The sequence below is a fragment of the Pongo abelii genome, chromosome 5 (genome assembly GCF_028885655.2).
Source record: "Pongo abelii isolate AG06213 chromosome 5, NHGRI_mPonAbe1-v2.0_pri, whole genome shotgun sequence".
NCBI classification, from domain to species: domain Eukaryota; kingdom Metazoa; phylum Chordata; class Mammalia; order Primates; family Hominidae; genus Pongo; species Pongo abelii.
The window spans coordinates 32112829-32134970 of record NC_071990.2 but is presented as its reverse complement, the minus strand read 5'-3'; the positions used below and the strand labels follow the sequence as shown (position 1 = coordinate 32134970).

Below are 22142 nucleotides of genomic sequence, written 5' to 3'. Positions count from 1 at the left end.
ATAGACATTCAGAACTGTATGTATGGGATGCCACCATTTATGCAAAAGAAGGGGGGAAAGAGGATAGTAGCCACGTATGCTCTCTGTGTGTATATAATTTCTCTGGAAACGTTTACAAAAAACTGGATAGGAGAGTTGCCTCTGGGGAGAACTGGGGGCTGGAAAATGAGGTGGGAGGTAAAGAAGGCAACTTAATTTTCACCAAATCCCCTTTATTACTGCTTGTAGTTTTCATTGGGTACATATGATACCTACTCAAGGCCAGGCCCAGTGGCTCACGCCTGTAATCCCAGCACTTTGGGAGGCCAAGGCAGGTGGATCACCTGAGGTCAGGAGTTTGAGACCAGCCTGGCCAACGTGGTGAAACCCCGTCTCTACCAAAAATACAAAAATTAGCCGGGTGTGTTGGCAGGCACCTGTCATCCCAGCTACTCAGGAGGCTGAGGCAGGAGAATTGCTGGAACCTGGGAGGCAGAGGTTGCAGTGAGCTGAGATTGCGCCACTGCACTCCAACCTGGGCAACAAGAACAAAACTCCGTCTCCAGAAGAAAAAAAAGAAAAGAAAAGAAAAGAAACACGCTACTGGACTATTAACAAGAGACGCTGATATAATCTCTCTGCAGATTAAGTTTTATTTTGTAAAATTTCAAACATATTGTAAAGTAGAGAGAATAGTAAAATGAACTTTCATGTACGTATCCATCATCTAGCTTCAGTTCATAGATGGTCTGGGTTCATGTCTATATACCACCCGCCACCCATTCCTTCCAGGAATTTTTTTTTTTTTTTTTTTTTTTTTTTTTTGACAGAGTCTTGCTCTGTCACCCACGCTGGAGTGCAGTAGTGCAATCTCGGCCCACTACAACCTCTGCCTCCCGGGTTCAAGCCTCCCGAGTAGCTGGGATTACAGATGCCCGCCACCACGCCCAGCTAATTTTTTGGTATTTTTAGTAGAGATGGGGTTTCACCAACTTGGCCAGGCTGGTCTTGAACTCTTGACCTAGTGATCCACCCGCCTCGGCCTCCCAAAGTGCTGGAATTACAGGTGTGAGCCACCGCTCCCGGCCAGGATTTTTTTTTTTTTTCTTAAGTTAAAGACAGGGTCTCACTCTGTCACCCAGGCTGGAGTTTAGTGGTGCAATCACAGCTCACTGTAACCACAAACTCCTGAGCTCACATGATCCTCCCACCTCAGCCTTCCAAGAAGCTGGGACAACAAGCATGCATCACCACGCCCAGCTAATTTATTCAGTTATTTATTTTTGTAAAGACAGGGTCTCAGTATGTTGCCCAGACTGGCCTCAAACTCCTAGCTTCAAGTGATCCTCCTGCCTCAGTCTCCCAAAGTGTTAGGATTACAAGTGTGAGCCACTGTGCCTGGCCTCCAGGAATATTTTTTTTTTGAGATGGGGTCTCGCTTTGTTGCCCAGGCTGGAGTGCAGTGACCTGATCATAGCTCACGGCAGCCTCAAACTCCTGGGCTTTCACAATCCTCCCACCTCAGCCTCCCGAGTAGCTGAGATTACAGGCATGTGCCATCATGCCAGGCTAAGTTTTTTTTAATTGTTTACTTTAATTAGAGATGAGGTTTTGCTATGTTGTCCAGGCTGGTCTTGAACTAGCCTCAAGCAATCCTCCAACCTAGGCCTCCCAAAGTGCTGGGAATTCATTAAAAAATTTTTTACGGAAAAGCTCAAATTTTTCATTTAAAATATTTCTCTTTTTTTCTTTTTTCAGAACATTTCTCACTTCCATAAGAGCACATTTTCTTCCTCTTTTTTTCAGATGGAGTCTGTTTGTGTCACCCAGGCTGGAGTGCAATGGCGTAATCTCGGCTCACTGCAACCTCTGCCTCCCGGGTTCAAGCAATTCTCCTGCCTCAGCCTCCCAAGTAGCTGGGATTACAAACGGCTGACATCACGCCCGGCTAATTTTTGCATTTTTAGTAGAGACGGGGTTTCACCATGTTGGCCAGGCTGGTCTCCAACTCCTGGCCTCAGGTGATCCGCCTACCTCAGCCTCCCAAAATGCTGGGATTACAGGCATAAGCCACTGTGCCTGACCTTTTTTTCTTTTTTTAAAATTTCAACTTTTATTTTAGATACAGGGGGTACAGATGCAGGTTTGTTACATGGGTATATTGCACCTAGGTAGTCATAGAACCAATTAGGTAATTTTTTAACCCACACTCCCTCCCTCTCTCCCTTTCTAGTAGTCTTCAGTGTCTATTGTTCCTATATTTATGTCCGTATGTGCTCAATATTTAGCTCCCAGTTATAAGTGAGAACATTAGGCATTTTGTTTTCTGTTCCTATGCTAATTCATTTAGGATTTTGTCCTCTAGCTCCATCCATGTTGCTGCAAAGGACATGATTTAATTTTTTTTTTTTATGGCTGCAAAACTCTTTCACTTCTTGGCTTTTACCAAAATAAAATGTTTCTTTTGAACTATACATTTATAAAACATCTCATTGTTCTCTGTATCATAATTTTTTTCTTTTTTTTTTTTTTCTGAGACAGAGTCTCACTCTGTCACCCAAGCTGGAGTGCAGTGGTGCCATCTTGGCTCACCGCAACCTCTGCCTCCCGGGTTCAAGTGATTCTCCTGTCTCAGCCTCCCAAGTAGCTCGGATTACAGGTGCCCACCAGCACGCCGGCTAATTTTTGTATTTTTAGTAGAGACGAGGTTTCACCATGTTTGCCAGGCTGGTCTCAAACTCATGATCTCAGGTAATCCACCCGCCTCGGCCTCCCAAAGTGCTGGGATTACAGACATGAGTCACCACAGCCAGCCATTTTTTTTTTTTTTTTTTTTTTTTTGAGATGGGGTCTCGCCCTGTCACCCAGGCTGGAGTACAGTGGCACCATCTCAGCTCACTACAACCTCTGCTTCCCGGGTTCAAGCGATTCTCATGCCTCAGCCTCCCGAGTAGCTGGGATTACAGGCACCCGCCACGATGCCCGGCTAATTTTTGTATTTTTAGTAGAGACAGGGTTTCACCATGTTAGCCAGGGTGGTCTCGAACTCCTGATCTCAAGTGATCTGCCCACCTTGGCCTCCCAAAGTGCTGGGATTACAGGCGCGAGCCACCGCATCCAGCCTGTTTCCATTTTTAAAGTATGTGGAATAATAAAAGATCTGACTTCTACCACAAATAATTGTCATGCATAAATGGAAGAGGAATTGTAATGGATTGAACAACTTTGGAGTCATGTTAACCAAATGCAACATGTGACCCTTGCTTACCTGAGTCTAACAAACAAAAAAGGTATCTCTGATACAATCAGGGAAATGTGAACGTAAACAGCATTGCAGATATCATGGAATGTGGTTAATTTTTTTAGATGTGATCATGGCATTATGGTGATATTATGTTAAAATTCTTCTTTTGGCTGGGTGCAGTGGCTCATGCCTGTAATCCTAGCACTTTGGGAGGCCGAGGTGGGTGGATCACCTGAGGTCAGGAGTTCGAGACCAGCCTGGCCAACATGGTGAAACCCCGTCTCTACTAAAAATACAAAAATTAGCTGGGCGTGGTGGCGGGCACCTGTAATCCCTGCTACTCAGGAGGCTGAGGCACGAGAATCGCTTGAACCTGGGAGGTGGAGGTTGCAGTGAGCCGAGATCGTGCCACTGCACTCCAACCTGGGCAAAAGGAGCAAAACTCTGTCTCAAAAAAAAAAAAAAAAGGCAGAGAACTAATGCCCCAGAGTCAACCTGCAATTATTGCAGAGTGGGAAGCAGTAGACAGATGCTCCTGCCTCCTGTCCTTCAGGTGGAAAGCATCTGGAGACATTCAGTTCTCTCCTCAGGAGGGCCTGGGGGAATCGAACTCCACTGCACACAACAGTGACATTACTTTTTTTTTTTTTTGAGACGGAGTCTCGCTCTGTTGCCCAGGCTGGAGTGCAATGGTGCAATCTCTGCTCACTACAACCTCCGCCTCCCAGGTTCAAGCAATTCTCCTGCCTCAGCCTCCCAGATAGTTGGGATTACAGGCACATGCCACCACGCCAGGCTAATTTTTGCATTTTTAGTAGAGACAGGGTTTCGTCATGTTGGCCAGGCTGGTCTCGAACTCCTGACCTCAGGTGATCCACCCACCTCAGCCTCCCAAAGTGCTGGGATTACAGGCGTGAGCCACCATACCCGGCCAACATCATTCTCTTGAACTGGCCTTTCCTCCTTCAGGATCTCACACTCCCTATAGCCTCGCTTCTGCTTTCTGGAATCACCTAAATTAACTACCTATGGCCAAGTCCTGTCTCAAGCTCTGCTTTCAGGGTCACCAAAATTAAGATCATCCCTTTCCATCCTCCTCTCCCTATAAACTACTGCCCTTCTTCCACAAACTCCTTCCACGCCAGCAAACCCAGACTGTAACATTAACACAGAGTTATAATCCATCCATATACTGGTCTCTCCACATTCCTGGAGCACAAACTGCTAAAGGGTAGGAATGCTGTGACATGTTTGGTTCCCCCACTGTCCAGTGGGAGAGAGATATGTGAGCCAGTCAGCGCTACACCGAGTTGAGGCAGCCAGCCGTTGAGGCTCTCCATGAATTTTCCCGTTTTCCGCCTTCCAGGCACATGATAAAATGGAATTCCTCAGCCCTCTTGAAATTAGGCCACTGCAAGAGGCCTAACTGGCTTGCTTTGGCCAGTGAAATAAGAGCAGAAGTCACATGTGTTGTTACTGTCAGGCACAAGTATTTAACTGCCAATGTAACACAAGACACTCCAGCACCCTCTTTTGATGGAGCCTCCTTTGATCTGGATGCCTGAGTGACTATGATGATCAGAGACTCTAACACCACTCCTACTGACCCACCAGAGAGCAATAGTGAGAAATAAAACTGTTGTGTTAAGCTACTGAGATTCCAGGGTTGTTTGTTACTGCAGCATGATGTAGCCATCCTGACTGATACAAGCTGAGATAGGAGTCCATATAAAGTTCACAAGGAGAGAAACAGGGGAATATTAGGTCTCTCTAGAGGCTCAGAAAGGTTTCATCAAGGAACTTGAGATAGCCTTAAAAGATGAGTGTTTACCAGACAAGGAAGAGATGCAAGCATCCAGGGGAGCAATGAAACCCCAGAGCACATTAAAGGAACTGCAAGTTCAGGACCTTTCAGGGCTGGGGAGGGAAGGGAGGCCACAATGACACTAGACCAGGGAGGAAGCAGAGAATGCCCTATGGAAGAAACAGCATTTACAGCTTATAAGGCGATTTGCTATATGGAATTTTAGATAAGGAAGTGATATGATTTGATTTGCATTTCAGAAATATTATTCTGGAATCAGTATGTAGGGGCTAGAAGACCAGTTAAGAGACATTTAGAGTCCTGGCAAGACACCAGGGGCTAAAAGCAAGAAATGAGGAAGGGAAAGCCAGCACCAATGTTGAGGCATAGACCACGGGGCCTCTGAGCCCTCCTCTGACTCTCAGAACACCTGGGTGTCTTAGCACATTGCACCATGACTGCTTGTTCATTGCTTTTTTTTTTTTTTTTTTTTTGAGACGGAGTCTCGTTCTGTTGCTCAGGCTGGAGTGCAGTGGCGTGATCTTGGCTCACTGCAAGCTCCGCCTCCCGGGTTCACGCCATTCTCCTGCCTCAGCCTCCCGAGTAGCTGGGACTACAGGCGCCTGCCACCACGCCCGGCTAATTTTTTTGTATTTTTAGTAGAGATGGGGTTTCACCATGTTAGCCAGGATGGTCTCGATCTCCTGACCTCGTGATCCGCCCGTCTCAGCCTCCCATAGTGCTGGGATTACAGGCATGAGCCACCGCGCCCGGCCAATTGCTTGTTCATTAACTATAGTCTTCCTTTTTTTTTTTGAGACAGAGTCTCGTCTGTTGCCCAGGCTGGAGTGCAGTGGCACGATCTCGGCTCACTGCAACCTCTGCCTCCTAGGTTCAAGAGATTCTTCTGCCTCAGCCTCCCAAGTAGCTGGGACTACAGGCATACACCACTAAGCCCAGCTAATTTTTGTATTTTTAGTAGAGACGGGGTTTCACCATATCGGCCAGGCTGGTCTCGAACTACTGACCTCGTGATCCGCCCACCTCGGCCTCCCAAAGTGCTGGGATTACAGGAGTGAGCCACCACGCCCGGCCACTCAGGCAGGATTTCTATGTGACAGTCTTGAGGCAGAATTCCTTCTCTGGGAAACCTAAGTCTTTGCTCTTTAGGCCACATTATCAAGAGTAATCTCCTGGCTGGGCGTGGTAGCTCATGCCTGAAATCCCAGCACTTTGAGAGGCTGAGGCAGGCGGATCACAAGGTCATGAGATCAAGACCATCCTGGCCAACATAGTGAAACACGGTGAATACAAAACTTAACTGGGCGTGGTGGCATGTGCCTGTAATCTCAGCTACTCGGGAGGCTGAGGCAGGAGAATCACTTGAATCAGGGAGTCGGATCGGAGGTTGCAGTGAGCTGAGATCGCGCCTGGGTGACAGAGCGAGATTCCGTCTAAAAAAAAAAAAAAAAGGGCCAGGCACGGTGGCTCATGCCTGTAATCCCAGCACTTCGGGAGGCCAAGGCGGGCAGATCACAAGGTCATGAGTTCAAGACCAGCCTGGCCAACATAGTGAAATCCTGTCTCTACTAAAAATACAAAAATTAGCCGAGCGTGGTGCCTGTAGTCCCAGCTACACAGGAGCCTGAGGTGGGAAAATTGCTTACACCCAGGAGGCAGAGGTTGCAGTGAGCCGAGATCACGCCACTAACGCCACTACACTCCAGCCAGGGCGACAGAATGAGACTCCGTCTCAAAAAAAAAAAAAAAAGAGTAACCTCCTTTACTTAACGTCAACTGAGTATAGATGTCAATGTCTTTGCTTCATTTTGTTTTATTTTTTTGAGACGGAGTTTCGCTCTTGTTGCCCAGACTTGCCCAGACTGGAGTGCAATGGCGCGGTCTCAGCTCACTGTAACCTCTGCCTTCCGGGTTCAAATGATTCTTGTGCCTCAGCCTCCCAACTAGGTGGGATTACAGGTGCCCGCCACCACACCCGGCTAATTTTTGTATTTTTAGTAGAGACAGCGGTTCACCATGTTGGCCAGGCTGGTCGCGAACTCCTCACCTCAGGTGATCCGCCCACCTTGGCCTCCCAAAGTGCTGCAATTACTGGCATGAGCCACTGTGCCCAGCCAAGATGTCAGTGTTATCTACAAAATGCCTTCACCGAAGTATCCAGACTACAGTCAGGCATGGTGGCATGCTTGTAGTCCCAGATACCCAGGAGGCTGAGGCAGGAGGATCACTTGAGCCTAGGAGTTCAAGTTCAGCCTGGAGAACATAGTGAGAGTCTATCTCATTAAGATAAATAATAATACAAATGTGTATATATATATATAGTGCAAGGGCACCATAGCCTTGCCAAATTGACACATCTTTTTTTTTTTTTTTTTTTTTTTGTAGAAACAGGGTTTCACCATCTTATCCAGAGTGGTCTTGAAATCCTGGGCTCAAGTAATCCTCCCACCTTGCCTTTCTAAAGTGCTGGGATTACAGGCGTGAGCCACTGCGCTTGGCCTGACACATAAAATTAACCATCACAGAGTCATCAGTGTGGTAACCAATCTCTTTTTTTTTTTTTTCTTTTTTGAGATGGAGTCTCGCTCTGTTGCTCAGGCTGGAGTGTAGTGACACGATCTCGGCTCACTGCAGCCTCTGCCTCCCAGGTTCAAGCAATTCTCCTGCCTCACCCTCCTAAGTAGCTGGAATTACAGGCACACACCATCATGCCTGGTTAATTTTTTGTATTTTCAGTAGAGACAGGGTTTCACCATGTTGGCCAGACTGGTCTCAAACTCCTGACCTCAGGTGATCCACCTGCCTCAGCCTCCCAAAGTGCTGGGATTACAGGCGTGAGCCACTGCGCCCAGCCTGGTAACCAATCTCTAAAGAGTACATGGTACCACCCAGAGAGAACGAGATAAAGGCCAAGAAGGCCAAAGGCATCAACAGAGGAAAAGGTCAAGACAGGAAAGGAGTGAGGGTTTATAGAACAGACTGAAATTATAGAAGGAAGGGAGCCTGGATACAGGGGTGTCATGGAAACCAGGGAAAAGCAGTGGATCAAACAGTGTGGTCAAGTATGTCACAGACTGCAGAAAGCTCAAGTGAGATGAGCACTGAATAATATCCATTAAACTTGAAGCCTTTAGATCTTTTTTCCCAAGAAGCAACAGTCTCATGGCTGGTGTACAACTGCTTCAGAAAATAGTTTGGCATTAGCAGGGAAGCTGAACAGGTGCAGACCTCAACATCCAGCAACTCCACTCTTACGAATATGTGGGTGCTTGCTACTCAGACTGTGGTCCACAGACAGACAGCATCAGCATCAGCAGGAGCTTGTAGAGATGCAGAATCTGGCCAGGCACAGTGGCTCACGCCTGTAATCCCAGCACTTTGGGAGACCGCAGTGGGCGGATCACTTGAGCCCAGGAGTTCGAGACCAGCCTTGGCAACGTAGTGACCCGGTCTCAAATTGAAAAAAAAAAAGGGCCAGGCATGGTGGCTCATGCCTGTAATCTCAGCACTTTGGGAGGCTGAGGCAGGCAAATCACCTGATGTCAGGAGTGCGAGACCAGCTTGGCCAACATGGTGAAACCCCATCTCTACTAAATATACAAAAATTAGCCAGGCATGGTGGCGTGTGCCTGTAGTCCCAGCTACTTGGGAGGCTGAGGCAGGAGAATTGCTTGAACCCGGGAGGCAGAGGCTGCAGTGTGCCACTGCACTCCAGCCTGGGCAACAGAGCGAGACTCTGTCTCAAAAAAAAAAGAGAGAAAAAAAAAAAAAGAAAGAAACGCAGAATCTCAGGCCCCACCCAGACCTACTGACTCAGACTCCAAATTAAAATTCCAGATGACTCATGTGCATGCTGATTTCAAGAAGCATTTAATCTTCAAACCCTTTTGCTCACATTAAAAGAATTTTGCAAATTATGTACCCCTTGCATGTTTTTATGCTGCTATCTAAAACTTTCCCCAAATGTTTAGTTGCAAAAGAATGCCATTTCCAGTGTGTTGTAAACATGGATCTTTTTAAAAAAGTGTTATTTCACTTTTTAACAATTCCCTTCATGATTCATTTTTTTTTTTTAATGTATTTATTTGTTTATTTTTTGAGACAAGAGTCTCGCTCTGTCTCCCAGGCTGGAGTGCAGTGGCGCCATCTTGGCACACTGCAACCTCTGCCTCCCAGGTTCAAGCGATTCTCGTGCCTCCGCCTCTCGAGTAGCTGGGACTACAGGTGCCTGCCACCATGTCTGGCTAATTTTCGTATTTTTAGTAGAGACGGGTTTCACCTTGTTGCTCAGGCTGGTCTCGAACTCCTGACTTCAGGTGATCCACCCACTTTGGTCTCCCAAAGTTCTGGGATTACAGGCATGAGCCACCACACCCAGCCCAATTCATTTTATTTATTTATTTTTTATTTTATTTTTAAGATGGAATCTTGCTCTGTCGCCCAGGCTGGAGTGCAGTGGCACGATCTCGGCTCACTGCAACCTCTGCCTCCCGGGTTCAAGAGATTCTCCTGCCTCAGCCTCCCGAGTAGCTGGGATTACAGGCACGCGCCACCAAGCCTGGCTAATTTTTGTATTTTTAGTAGAGATGGGGTTTCATCATGTTGGCCAGGCTGGTCTTGAACTCCTGACCTCAAGTGATTCATCCGCCTCAGCCTCCCAAAGTGCTGGGATTACAGGCGTGGGCCACTGTGCTGGACTCATGATTCATTTTTAAAGTACATGATTGTTATCTTCTTTAACAGTCAGAAATTTCACATTGTTCTATTTCTTCTGAATTCTTATTTTCATAGTTCTATTTCTACCTCCAAGACATTATCCTAATGTAATACATTTTGTGCTTGAAAGCCTTCTAAGCCTGAGCAACATGGCAAAACCCTGTCTCTACAAAAAATAACAAAAATTAGCTGGGTGTGGTGGCGTGTGCCTGTAGTCCTAGCTACTCTGGAGGCTGAGGTGGGAGGATCACCTGTGCCTGGGGAGGTCAGGGCTGCAGTGAGTCATGATTGTGCATTCCAGCCTGGGCAACAGAGTGAGACCCTGTCAAAAAAAAAAAAAAATGAGCAAAGGACTTGAATAGATATTACTCCAGAGAAGACACACAAATGGCCAACAAGGACATGAAAAGATGATCAACATCATTAGTCCTTAAGTAAATGAAAATAAAACTATAATGAGTAAAACTTCATATCAACTAGAATGTCTATTTAAAAAAAAAAACAAGCCAGGCGCGGTGGCTCACGTCTGTAATCCCAGCACTTTGGGAGGCCGAGGTGGGTGGATCACGAGGTCAGGAGTTCGAGACCAGCCTGGCCAATATGGTGAAACCCCATCTCTACTATAAATACAAAAATTAGCCGGGCGTGGTGGCACGTGCCTGTAGTCCCAGCTACTCAGGAGGCTGAGGCAGGAGAACCGCTTGAACCCGGGAGGTGGAGGTTGCAGGGAGGCGGAGGTTGCAGGGAGGCGGAGGTTGCAGTGAGCCGAGATCGCGCCACTGTACTCTAGCTGGGGCAACAGATGAGACACTGTCTCAAAAAAAAAAAAAAAACAGAAAATAACAACTGTTGGCAAGGATATGGAGAAATTGAAGCTTGTGTACAGTCTCCTGGTGGGAACATAAAATGGAGCAGCTGCTGTGGAAAACAGTTTGGCAGTTCCTCAAAAGGTTTAACATATAGGGTGGGCACAGTGGCTCACACCTGTGATCCCAGGCTGAGAGGAATTTGGGAAGCTAAGGCTGGAGGATCGCTTGAGCCTAGGAGTTCGAGACCAGCCTGGGAAACACAGCAAGACTTCATCTCTACAAAAAAAAAAAAAAAGAGGTGGGGGGCAGATGCCATGGCTCATGCCTATAATCTCAACAATTTGGGAGGCCAAGGCAGGCGGATCCCTTAAGCTCAGGAGTTCCACACCAGCCTGAGCAACATGGTGAAACCCTGTTTCTACAAAAATAGAAAAATTAGCCAGGCATGGTGGTGCATACCTGTAGTCCTAGCTACTCGGGAGGCTAAGGTGGGAGGCTAAGCCTGGGAGATGGAGGTTGCAGTGAGCCAAGATCACACCACTGCATTCCAGTCTGGTCAACAGAGACCCTGTCTAAAAAAAAATAATAATAATAATAAATTAAAAATTTAACATATAATTGCCATATAATCCAGCAGTTCCACTCCTAGGTATATATCCAAAAGAACTGTAAATAGGTATACAAACAAATTCTAGTATAAGCATCCAATTAAAAGACAATGAATGAATTACAGCTACACAAGTCAACAAAACCAAAACGTTGAGTGAAAAGGCCAGCCCCAGAACATGTACAGTATGATTCATCTGTGTGATGGTCAAACAGACAAAACTAAACTGTCCGGGAAAACCTACAACTGCATAGATACTGAAACTATTACAATAAGCAAATGAAGTATACACGGTCATACCTCAGAGATATTTTGGGCTTGGTTCCAGATCCCCTCAATAAAGCCAGTCATATCAACAACTTTTTGGTTTCCCAGTGCACACAAGTTATGTTTACACTGTACTGTAGTCTATTCAGTGTGCAATAGCATACGTCTAAAAACAATGTATGTAACCTTAATTTTAAAATACTTTATTGCTAAAAAATGCTAACAGTCATCTGAGTCTTTAGTGAGTTGTAACATTTTTGCTGGTGGAGGATTTTATCTTGATATCGATAGCTGCTGACTGATTAGGGTGGTGGTTGCTGAAGGTTGGATGGCTGTGACAATTTCTTTTTTTTTTTTTTTTTTTTTTTTGAGATGAAGTCTCATGCTGTCACCCAGGCTGGAATGCAGTGGTGCAATCTCGGCTCATTACAACCTCCATCTCCCGGGTTCAAGCAATTCTCCTGCCTCAGCCTCCCGAGTGGCTGGGACTACAGGCACCCCCACCACACCCAGCTAATCTTTGTGTTTTTAGTAGAGATTGGGTTTCACCACATTGGCCCAGGCTGGCCTCGAACTCCTCTCAGGTGATCCACCCACCTCAGCCTCCCAAAATGCTGGGATTGCAGGAGTGAGTCACCGCGCCCAGCCAACAATTTCTTAAAATAAGACAATGAAATTTGCTGTATCCACTGACTCTAACTTTTATAAAAGATTTATCTGGGCCGAGCACGGTGGCTCATGCCTGTAGTCTCAACGCTTTGGGAGGCCAAGGCGGGAGTATCACTTGAACCCAAGAATTCAAGATCAATGACTGGACAACATGGGAAGACCCAGTCTTGCCACTTTAAATTAAAAAAAAAAAAAAAAAAATGGCCGGTTGCGGTGGCTCACACCTGTAATCCCAGCACTTTGGGAGGCCGAGGTGGGCGGATCATGAGGTCAGGAGTTCGAGACCAGCCTGGCCAACATGGTGAAACCCCATCTCTACTAAAAATACAAAACATTAGCTGGGCGTGGCGTGGAGGCAGACGTCTGTAATCCTAGCTACTCAGGAGGCTGAGGCAGGAGAATTGCTTGAACCTGGGAGGCAGAGGTTGCAATGAGCTGAGATTGCGCCATTGCATTCCAACCTGGGCAACAAGAGCAAAACTCCATCTCAAAAAAAAAAAAAAAAAAAAAAAAAATAGCCGGAAGTGGTAGCGCACGCCAGTAGTCCCAGCTACTCCGGAGGCTGAGGCAGGAGAATCACTTGAACCCGGGAGGTGGAGGTTGCATTGAGCCGAGATTGTGCCACTGCACCCCAGCCTGGCGACAAAGCAAGACTCTGTCTAAAAAATAAATAAATAAATTAGTCCAGGAAGGTCGAGGCTGCAGTGAGCCTTGTTTGCACCACTGTACTCCAGCCTGAGCAAAAGAAACCACCTTTTTTTTTTGACAAGGTCTTGCGCCGTCACCCAAGCTGGAGTGCAGCAGTGCGAACAAGGCTCACTGCAGCCTTCTCCTCCCTGGGCTGAATCAATCCTCCCACTTCAGCCTCTTGAATACCTGCGACCACAGGCCACACCACCTCCCACAGCTATTTTTTTTTTTTTTTTTTTTTTTGCTGAGACTGGGTTTTGCCTTGTTGCCCAGGCTGGTTTCAAGTGATCCTCTTCCCTTGGCTTCCCAAAAGTGCTGAGTTCACAGGCGTGAGCCACCACACCCAGCCTTGTACTCTCCTATACTTTTTAAATTTTGAACAAAACTTTACAATTTGAATTTAGAATTGTACTTACACTTTTTGAATTTTAAACAAAACTACATTTTGAATTTTGAACTTTGAATTTTGAGTTTGTAAACAAAATTTTACAAACTCTAATGCCTTCTTTTTTCTTTTTTTTTAAGACAGAGTTTCGCTCTTGTCACCCAGGCTGGAGTGCAGTGGCATGATCTCAACTCACTGCAACGTCTGCCTCCCAGGTTCAAGCGATTCTCCTGCGTCAGCGTCCTGAATAGCTGGGATTACAGGCATGCACCACCACGCCCAGCTAATTTTTTTTTGTATTTTCAGTAGAAATGAGGTTTCACCATGTTGGCCAGGCTGGTCTCAAACTTCTGACCTCAAATGATCCGGCCACCTCAGCCTCCTAAAATGCTGCAATTACAGGTGTGAGCCACTGCACCCGGCCCTACAAACTCTAATTCTTAACTTGACAGCTTTTTATATTTCTGCTCTCATGAATGACTCCGTGAAAAAAATAAAATTAAATGAACAATTTTTTTAAAAACTTGGGATATGGATTAGGTCATTTGCAGGGACACAGGGAGGCCTGGGGAGGACAACCTGATCCAGGCAGGTATCACAGGCCCGAAAGTCAGTTGCTCAAGCAGCAAGGATGACATAGGGTAGCAGAGCAGACTTGGTGAGGCTCAGAGGATAGAATGTTTGTTGAGAAGTGGAAGACTCTTTTTCTGTCTGGAATTCACAAGGTGCTGGGAGAATCTGCCTCCATTTCCCCAGATAGACCTGGATCTGGGCAGAGTCAGCAAGGGTGTGTGGAGGACTTGGACGATGGCAAAGGTGGTGGGCTGCAGGGAGTAAATTCCCTCCGAGGTAGGAGGGGGAGGGAAGAGTGTGTCTGGAGGCAGGTTGAGGCTGGGAGAGGGCTCCGAAGAGCTAGGGATAAAGAGCTCTGAAGAAGGAGGAGGAGCTAGCATTGAGGAGCAGTCAAGGGGGATGGATGGGAGTTCAGAAAAGGTGGTTTTGCAGATGGATGGGAATGGTGCAGGCACTTTGTTTTCACATGGCTTCTTTCCCCAAGCAGTGAGCCCCTTCCAACATTGCCAAAACATCCTGCCCTGAGGGCAGAGCAGGGTTCCTGCACTGAGGGCAGAGCTGAGTGCAGATCAAAGGAGAAAGAGAAAGAAGTTGGAGGTTTTGTTGTAATGCAAGACAATTTCATCAGCCTATGGATTTAAAAGTCCAGGCTGACTTACCTCTTCCTTTCCTATAGGTTGCTCAGGGAATATGGTTATTCTAGTGCGTGCTAAGCATCGTTGTAAAAAGTAAGCCCACCGCCTAAAATACTTTGAATGTCTTAGACAAATGTCCGACGTTTGCTACGGTTTTGGATTATCAAGGCCACTCCTTACCTCTATGAGTAGCCAAGGGTAGTGCTCTAAGCTGTGAGCTAGCTTCTCTCAGACATGCCCACAAACATAAACACCCCTTTTCAAAGTAAGTTGTTATGGACTCACAGGACTGGAAAATACTTCAGAGAGTAATCCCTCCATTTTATTAAAGAGAATACTGAAACCTGGGGAGCCTTGATGACTTCAAGATGGACTGGAACCCGGACCTTTTGTCTCCTAGTTATTCCTTGCATCCCTAGTCAAATTTTATTTCCTTTAAAAAATGGATTTACTTTTATTTATTATTTTATTATTTTCCAGACAGGTGTCTCGCTTTGTTGCCCAGGCCGGTCTCAAACTCCTGGCCTTAAGTGATCCTTCCACCTCAGCCTCCCAAAGTGCTGGGATTACAGGCATAAGCTACGGTGCCCAGCCCAGATTTTATTTCTAAAGCTCACTAAGAATCCTGTTTTTTTTTTTTTAAAGACAGGGTCTCATTCTGTTGCCCAGGCTGGAGTACAGTGGCACTATCATGGTTCACTGCAGCCTCAACTGCCTGGGCTTAAGCAATCCTCCCACCTCAGCCTCTTGTGTAGCTGAGATCCCAAGCACATACACACCATCATGTCCTGCTAATTTTCTTATTATTTGTAGAGATGGGGTGTTGCTATGTTGCCCAGACTGGTCTCAAACTGCTGGGCTCAAGGGATCCTCCTGCCTCGGCCTCCCAAAGTGCTGGGATTACAGGAATGAACCACTGAGCCTGACCCAAAAATCCTAAAAGTATCTCCTAAATTTATCTGTTCTTGACACCACACCAAGGCATTTGGTACTGCAAGCTAAGGACAGGAAAGCCCCTGGTTTTATACTGGCAGAAGTTGGGGAAGAAGGGACAAGGATCTAGATTGTAAACCCCCTGGATGGGATGCGTGGGAAATGGCTCCACATCATCTCTCCACCAGACTACATGGAAAAGACAGCTTGTGCACCTCTGCTTGTTTTTATGCAGAGTTGTAACTGGGTGGGCTGGACACTTGAAGAATTCATTGGCTGTCAACTCCACCTGCCACCAAGGACTACCTGTCTTGAGCCATGGGCTGAGATTAGGCCCCCTGTCCCATCCACATTCCCAGAAAGGAAAAGTAGCAAGAAAGGGACAGGAAACAAAATTTTACAAACTCTAATTCTTAACTTGACAGCTTTCTGTATTTCCACTCTCACTGGAAAGTGAACTATTCTTCTGAAAAGTTTGGCAATGTGGAAAAGAAAAGATGAGATAGAAAAACAGAATTTTTAAAGTTCTTTTGGGTCAGGCGCAGTGGCTCATGCCTGTTAATCCCAACACTTTGGGAGGCTGAGCAAGGTGGATCACCCGAGGTCAGGAGTTCGAGACCAGCCTGGCCAACATGGTGAAACCCCGTCTCTACTAAAAATGCGAAAATTAGCTAGGCATGGTGGTGGGCACCTGTAATCCCAGCTACTTGGGAGGCTGAGGCAGGAGAATCACTTGAACCTGGGAAGCGGAGGTTGCAGTGAGCCAAGATCGTGCTATTGCACTCCAGCCTGGGTGACAAGAGCAAAACTCCAGCTAAATAAATAAATAAATTAATTAATTAAAATAAAATAAAATTCTTTTGAAAATTTCATAGTCTGTCTCCAAAATTAGGAAAAGGAGAACAGAGATATTGCTTACTCAGCAACTACTGCATGCCAGGCTCATTTAAACCTCACATTAGCTCTGTGAGGGATCAGGGCCTTCAAGATAAAAATGCTTTCACATGAGCTAAGGATGGGCAGGGGAGACAAAGATAAGAACACTGTGGTTCGGAGAATTAAGTAACTTGCCCAATGGGCCTCATTTAGTACAGGAATAGGGCTTTTATTTTATTTTTTTATGATTTGCGAATCTGGCAGCCTTCTGAGCCAGAGTAGGCTCAGAAACTCCCAGGAATGTTGCTTTAAGCCTAGGTGCGTCTGACACAAAATCACGTGTTCTTCCTCAAATCTGCAAGGCCTAAATACAAAGAGGGCAGTTTAGAACAGACTCTTAGATTCAATAGAGGAAACTGGGCGCGGGCATACAAATCAGAGAATTTAAAAGAAAAAGGCAAAAAGTCAAGGTACCACCTAAACGCTGTCTACGCTGCCTCCACCCTCCTGCCAAACAGCATCCCTTGAGTTCAAGAATTCAGTTTCAGCTCAAGAACAAACTTTTTATGGGTGGATGCTGGCTGAGCCAAAGAGGAATTACTTCAACAATCATTTGTTGCATGACCTTTTTTGGTGTTTTGTTTTGAGAAGGAGTCTTGCTCTGTCGCCCAGGCTGGAGTGCAATGGCGCAATCTAGGCTCACTGCAACCTTCACCTCCCAGGTTCAAGCTATTCTCCTGCCTCAGCCTCCCCAGTAGCTGGGATTACAGGCACCTGCCAACACGTCCGGCTAATTTTTGTGTATTTAGTAGAGACAGGGTTTCACCATGTTGGCCAGGCTGGTCTCGAACTCCTGACCTCAGGTGATCCACCTGCCTCGGCCTCCCACAGTGCTGGCATTACAGGCGTGATCCACCACACCCGCCCTATTGCATGATTTTTATTTGCAAAACAAAACCCACAACATAATTCCTGCAACCAAGAAGTTTATAGTCTAATGGGGAAACCAGATATTGAACACATTATAAGAAACTTCATCAGAATTGAAATGTAAGGAAAACGCACTAGTCTCCTGAAGGACGTAAAAAAGAAATCCAATTGGCAAGAAACAGTGGCATCTTCACGCGGACTTGGATAGGTGGGGAAGTGGGAGTACGTACGAGGAAGTGGAAGGGAAGGGACCAGCCTTCAAGACGCTCCTAAGTGCTGTCGCTGAAGCTGTGGAGACTGTAACTTAGTCTGAGAGAGACAAGACAAAGAGAAGGCCCGGGCGCAGTGTTGAAGGAAAGTTTTGTTTAGAGCTGGACCTTGTCAGTCTGGAGGAGAGGTGAGGAATAGGGGGACGGAGCGGTGGAAGATTAGAGTAGAATCATACTAACATAATAAATCACATCATTAAAATTAGTCCTAGGGTTAATTATATACTAAAGGTGAAATGGGCAAGGTCATCGATAGCACAAGCGGAGGGCGACTGCCTTGGCAAGAAGTTGGGATCAATCCTGAGAATGGAGGGGAGGGCGGGTGTGATTTTAAAGGACTGACATGGAGTGGAGGAAAGTTGAGGGCACTGAAATCGTATTTCAGGCCTGAAGGGCTGAGGCGGTTACTAGCTTTACAAGAGTTGGAAAAGCCTGGAAATGTGTCTGGAGCAACTGTGAACACACTCAGCAGAGGAGGCAGGCGTGGGTAATAGGTACCAACATCTCTGTTAGCCACAGGGCGGATGGGGCCCTGAGAGGTGCCACGGCTGCACCCAGGGCAGCGCTCGGCACAGCTGGCGAGGCACCACCCCTGGAAGCAGGTGGCAGCGCCCGCAGCCGAGAGAACGGGTGCGCGCGCGCTGCGGGATGCGGCGCGGGCGGGGCGCGCGGGAACGCGGAGCGGGTAGCGCCATGGGCAGCCGGGATTGGGGGGCGGGCCCGAGTGAGCGGGCCTCCGCGCGGCACTTGGCACGCACGCGCAGACTGGCCGCGGGGCCTGGAGGCACAGAGGAGGGGGAGCGAGAAAGAGGGGGGTGTGGAACGTATTTCCGCTCTGGCGGACAAATAATCCCGGCCAAAGAGGAGGCAAGGCCGTCCGGCCCTTTAACCGCGTGGGGGTGCTGGTGAAGAAAGGGGGGGTCGGGAAGGGGGGATCCTGCTCCTTTAATTCCCTCCCCTCTTCCTCCTCCCCGAGTCCTAGCCGACGCCGCCGCCGCGCGCGCGGGGCCTGGAACACACGGCACGAGCCGCCCCCGCCCCTCCCCCCTTACGCCCACGCGGAGCCGGCCCCGCGCGCGCGCGCTCGCGCCCCGTGCACCCCCGCGCCTGCGCGCTGCCCAGGCCCTGCCCGTGTGTGGGGGGCGCTGCCGGCCCCGGGGGGGGTGGGGAAAATAAGGGATTAAAAAAAACAGCGCGCGGAACCGGGCCAGGTGAGAGGAGCGTGCACTCAGGGTCGTGGGGCTGGGGGGGCGTGCCACGGAGCTCTGAGCGTGGGGGCAGGGCGTGCACGGTGCGTGCAGGCGGCGGGGGGGAGGACGTGAAAAGCGCGTGCAAACGTGTAAGGGGGGGCGGAGGAATGAGGCAGCCGGTAAAGGGGGCGGGGTGAGAAGAGCCTGCAACCGGGGCCACCTTGGAGTCCAGAGTCCCAGGCCTCTGGCCCCCCTTTTTCTCCGTCCTTCCACCGTGGGCGCGCGGGCTCGCCCCATCCTAGCGGGCTGCTGGGCTGGGGGGTGTGGACGCCGCTGCCCCGCCCCCGAGAACCACGCCTCCCTCCTCAGAGGGACAGCACCTCCCCAGGGTTGGGGAAACTGAGGAAGAGATCTGAAGACCGGGAGATCGGATGCCGGGGGGCTGGGCAAGAATGGGGGCGAGGGTCCTGGAGCCTTGGCTTCGGAGAGCCAGAGACCTTTGTCTCTGACCGGTTTCCTTCCCAACCAGGGTTGCCCACCCCCGCCACAATGGCCTCTGGGGTGGAAGTCCTGCGCTTCCAGCTGCCCGGCCACGAGGCCGCTACGCTACGGAACATGAACCAGCTCCGGGCAGAGGAGCGGTTCTGCGACGTGACCATTGTGGCCGACAGCCTCAAGTTTCGAGGCCACAAGGTCATCTTGGCCGCCTGCTCACCGTTCCTGCGGGACCAGTTCCTGCTGAACCCCAGCTCGGAGCTGCAGGTCTCCCTGATGCACAGTGCACGCATCGTGGCCGACCTGCTCCTCTCCTGCTACACGGGCGCCCTGGAATTCGCTGTTAGGGACATCGTCAACTACCTTACAGCCGCCTCCTACCTGCAGATGGAGCACGTGGTGGAGAAATGCCGGAATGCCCTCAGCCAGTTCATTGAGCCCAAAATAGGCCTCAAAGAGGATGGGGTCAGTGAGACCAGCCTTGTGAGCAGCGTCAGCGCCACCAAGTCCCTCCTCCCTCCAGCCAGGACCCCAAAGCCAGCCCCGAAGCCCCCACCCCCACCTCCTCTACCCCCTCCACTCCTGCGGCCAGTGAAGCTGGAGTTCCCACTGGATGAGGACTTGGAGCTGAAAGCCGAGGATGAGGATGAGGATGAGGATGAGGACGTGTCTGACATCTGCATCGTCAAGGTGGAGTCGGCCCTGGAGGTGGCACACCGGCTCAAACCCCCTGGAGGCCTGGGAGGGGGTCTGGGCATTGGAGGCTCCGTGGGTGGCCACCTTGGGGAGCTGGCCCAGAGCAGCGTGCCCCCCAGCACTGTAGCCCCACCGCAGGGTGTGGTGAAGGCCTGCTATAGCCTGTCAGAAGATGCAGAAGGGGAGGGCCTGCTGTTGATTCCCGGAGGCCGGGCCAGCGTGGGGGCCACCTCGGGCCTGGTGGAAGCAGCAGCGGTGGCCATGGCTGCCCGGGGGGCGGGGGGCAGCCTGGGGGCGGGGGGCAGCCGGGGACCCCTGCCTGGGGGCTTCTCAGGTGGAAACCCCTTAAAGAACATCAAGTGCACCAAGTGCCCGGAAGTGTTCCAGGGCGTGGAGAAGCTGGTCTTCCACATGCGGGCACAGCACTTCATCTTCATGTGCCCTCGCTGTGGCAAGCAGTTCAACCACAGCAGCAACCTCAACCGCCACATGAACGTGCATCGTGGTGTCAAGTCACACTCGTGCGGCATCTGCGGCAAGTGCTTCACACAGAAGTCCACCCTTCACGACCACCTCAACCTGCACTCAGGAGCGCGGCCCTACCGCTGCTCCTACTGCGACGTGCGCTTCGCCCACAAGCCTGCCATTAGGCGGCACCTCAAGGAGCAACACGGCAAGACCACGGCCGAGAACGTGCTGGAGGCCAGTGTGGCCGAGATCAACGTCCTCATCCGCTAGCCGCGCAGGCGTGGAGGCCAGGAGGCTGGGGCCCCTGGGCTGGGTGGGAAAAGGGCTCTTTGGCCCAGGAGAATTGGGGGGTGGGGGGTCTGGGGCGGAAAGGTAAGAGTACGGGAGGCTGAGCAGATGCACACATCCTGAGAGAGGGAAGATGATTCCTTGGAGAGAAGACTGTTGCTCTTGAGAGTGCAAGAGGCTGGAGCTGGGGACAGGGTTCCTGGGAGTAGGCCAGGGGAATACGGGGTCCCAGAGAAAGATTTCCTTCTCTTAGAGGTGCATGTATATGTGGAGGGAGGGAAAAGGGTCCTATAGAACGAGGGAAGACAAAAATGTTTTATTCCTGGCTAAGGCTGCCCAGGGGAAGGTTCTGACATTTCTCGAGATAAGAAGGGTTGGGGGTGGGTGGGAACAGGGAGGGAATTTGGCAGGAGGACATGCTCCTGCTTAGAATAGACCTGGGGTGAGGGAGTGGTAAGGGGAAAAGATTATTGAGTCCCAGAAAAGGAAGTGGGAGACAGTTCTTGCATGCTGGGGAAATGAGACTTGCGAGTATGAGGCTTGCTGAAATTTGAGGGAGAACAAAGTAAGACGCCAGGTGAGAGAACGTGGGGTGCGCATCCTGGGTAGATATTGGGAAGTGGGGGTACAATAGCAAGAAACAATGGATAGTCATGGGGGTGGGGGGGATAGGGCACTTAGAAAAGAAAGAACACAAGAAGGGCTGTTGGGAGGGAGGGAGAGGAGTAGAGACATACAGTATTTTTTAAGAAAAAACATATTTTTTAGGATTTTTTCTGGAGTTTGGGGTTTTAGTTTTTCTGCTTTTGTTTTCCACAAAATAAAAAACAAAAAAAACCCTATTTTTTTCCTTTACACTGGCAACTGCGTGTACATGACTATCCTGCCCTAGACAGCCTCTCCCTGTGATGCTGCGTTCTTAATACCTAGAGGTCACAACTCATGCATGTCCCTTGCCTGAAGGAGCCCAGCCCTAAACATGGGAGAGGAGTGTGACAAGTGAGCTCCTCTGGTCAGGGACTCCCCCAAGTCCCCACCCCTAGCCCTCCACCAGTTCTGCAATCTCAACACTTAGCCAGGTACCTCACAGTACAAGTGATTGGCAGTCGTGGGGATGCACATGAACTCTATTTGAGGGACTTAGGATCAGTGCTAGGGATGAGCTACAGGTGGCCAACCTGCCCACGGAAATTGTAAGCAGGAGTCTGTTTGGTCATATTTTATCTGGGGTAAATGGTTCATGTCTTCAGGAAAGCTAAAAAAAAAAAAAAAAAAGCTAAGTTTGGATTAAGGTGCAGGGAAAACTACAATTCCCAGAAAGCTCTGGAATAGTTAACCAAAGAGAACTACAGTTCCCAGAAGGCCTTTAATTGGCCTCAGGTGCCCCACCTGCCTGTGTCAAATACTGCGTGTGAAATCATACAGATCTTTTCCAAACTCGACCAAAACGTAATACCTAAAGGGATGGTACCCTAAATACAGCTATCGAGATTGTCTATCTTGGTGTATATCATTTATACTTAAATTGTCCGCTGGGCTATGACCCACGGAGTATCTGACTGTGCTTATGAAGTGTTCGGCAAAAAAGGTTTACTTAC

At 49.0% G+C, this 22142-nt stretch overlaps 2 protein-coding genes across 6 annotated transcripts in view; one reads left to right on the top strand and one right to left on the bottom strand.

Annotated features, from left to right (window-relative positions):
- Positions 1–22142, bottom strand: part of C2 (complement C2) — a 47160-nt gene that overhangs the window by 23986 nt on the left and 1032 nt on the right. The window lies entirely within an intron of this gene.
- Positions 18290–22116, top strand: ZBTB12 (zinc finger and BTB domain containing 12). Its single transcript, XM_024248245.3, has 2 exons — positions 18290–18618; positions 19127–22116. The coding sequence occupies exon 2, from the start codon at positions 19147–19149 to the stop codon at positions 20524–20526; it is 1380 nt and encodes a 459-aa protein (XP_024104013.1). The 5' UTR covers positions 18290–18618; positions 19127–19146; the 3' UTR covers positions 20527–22116.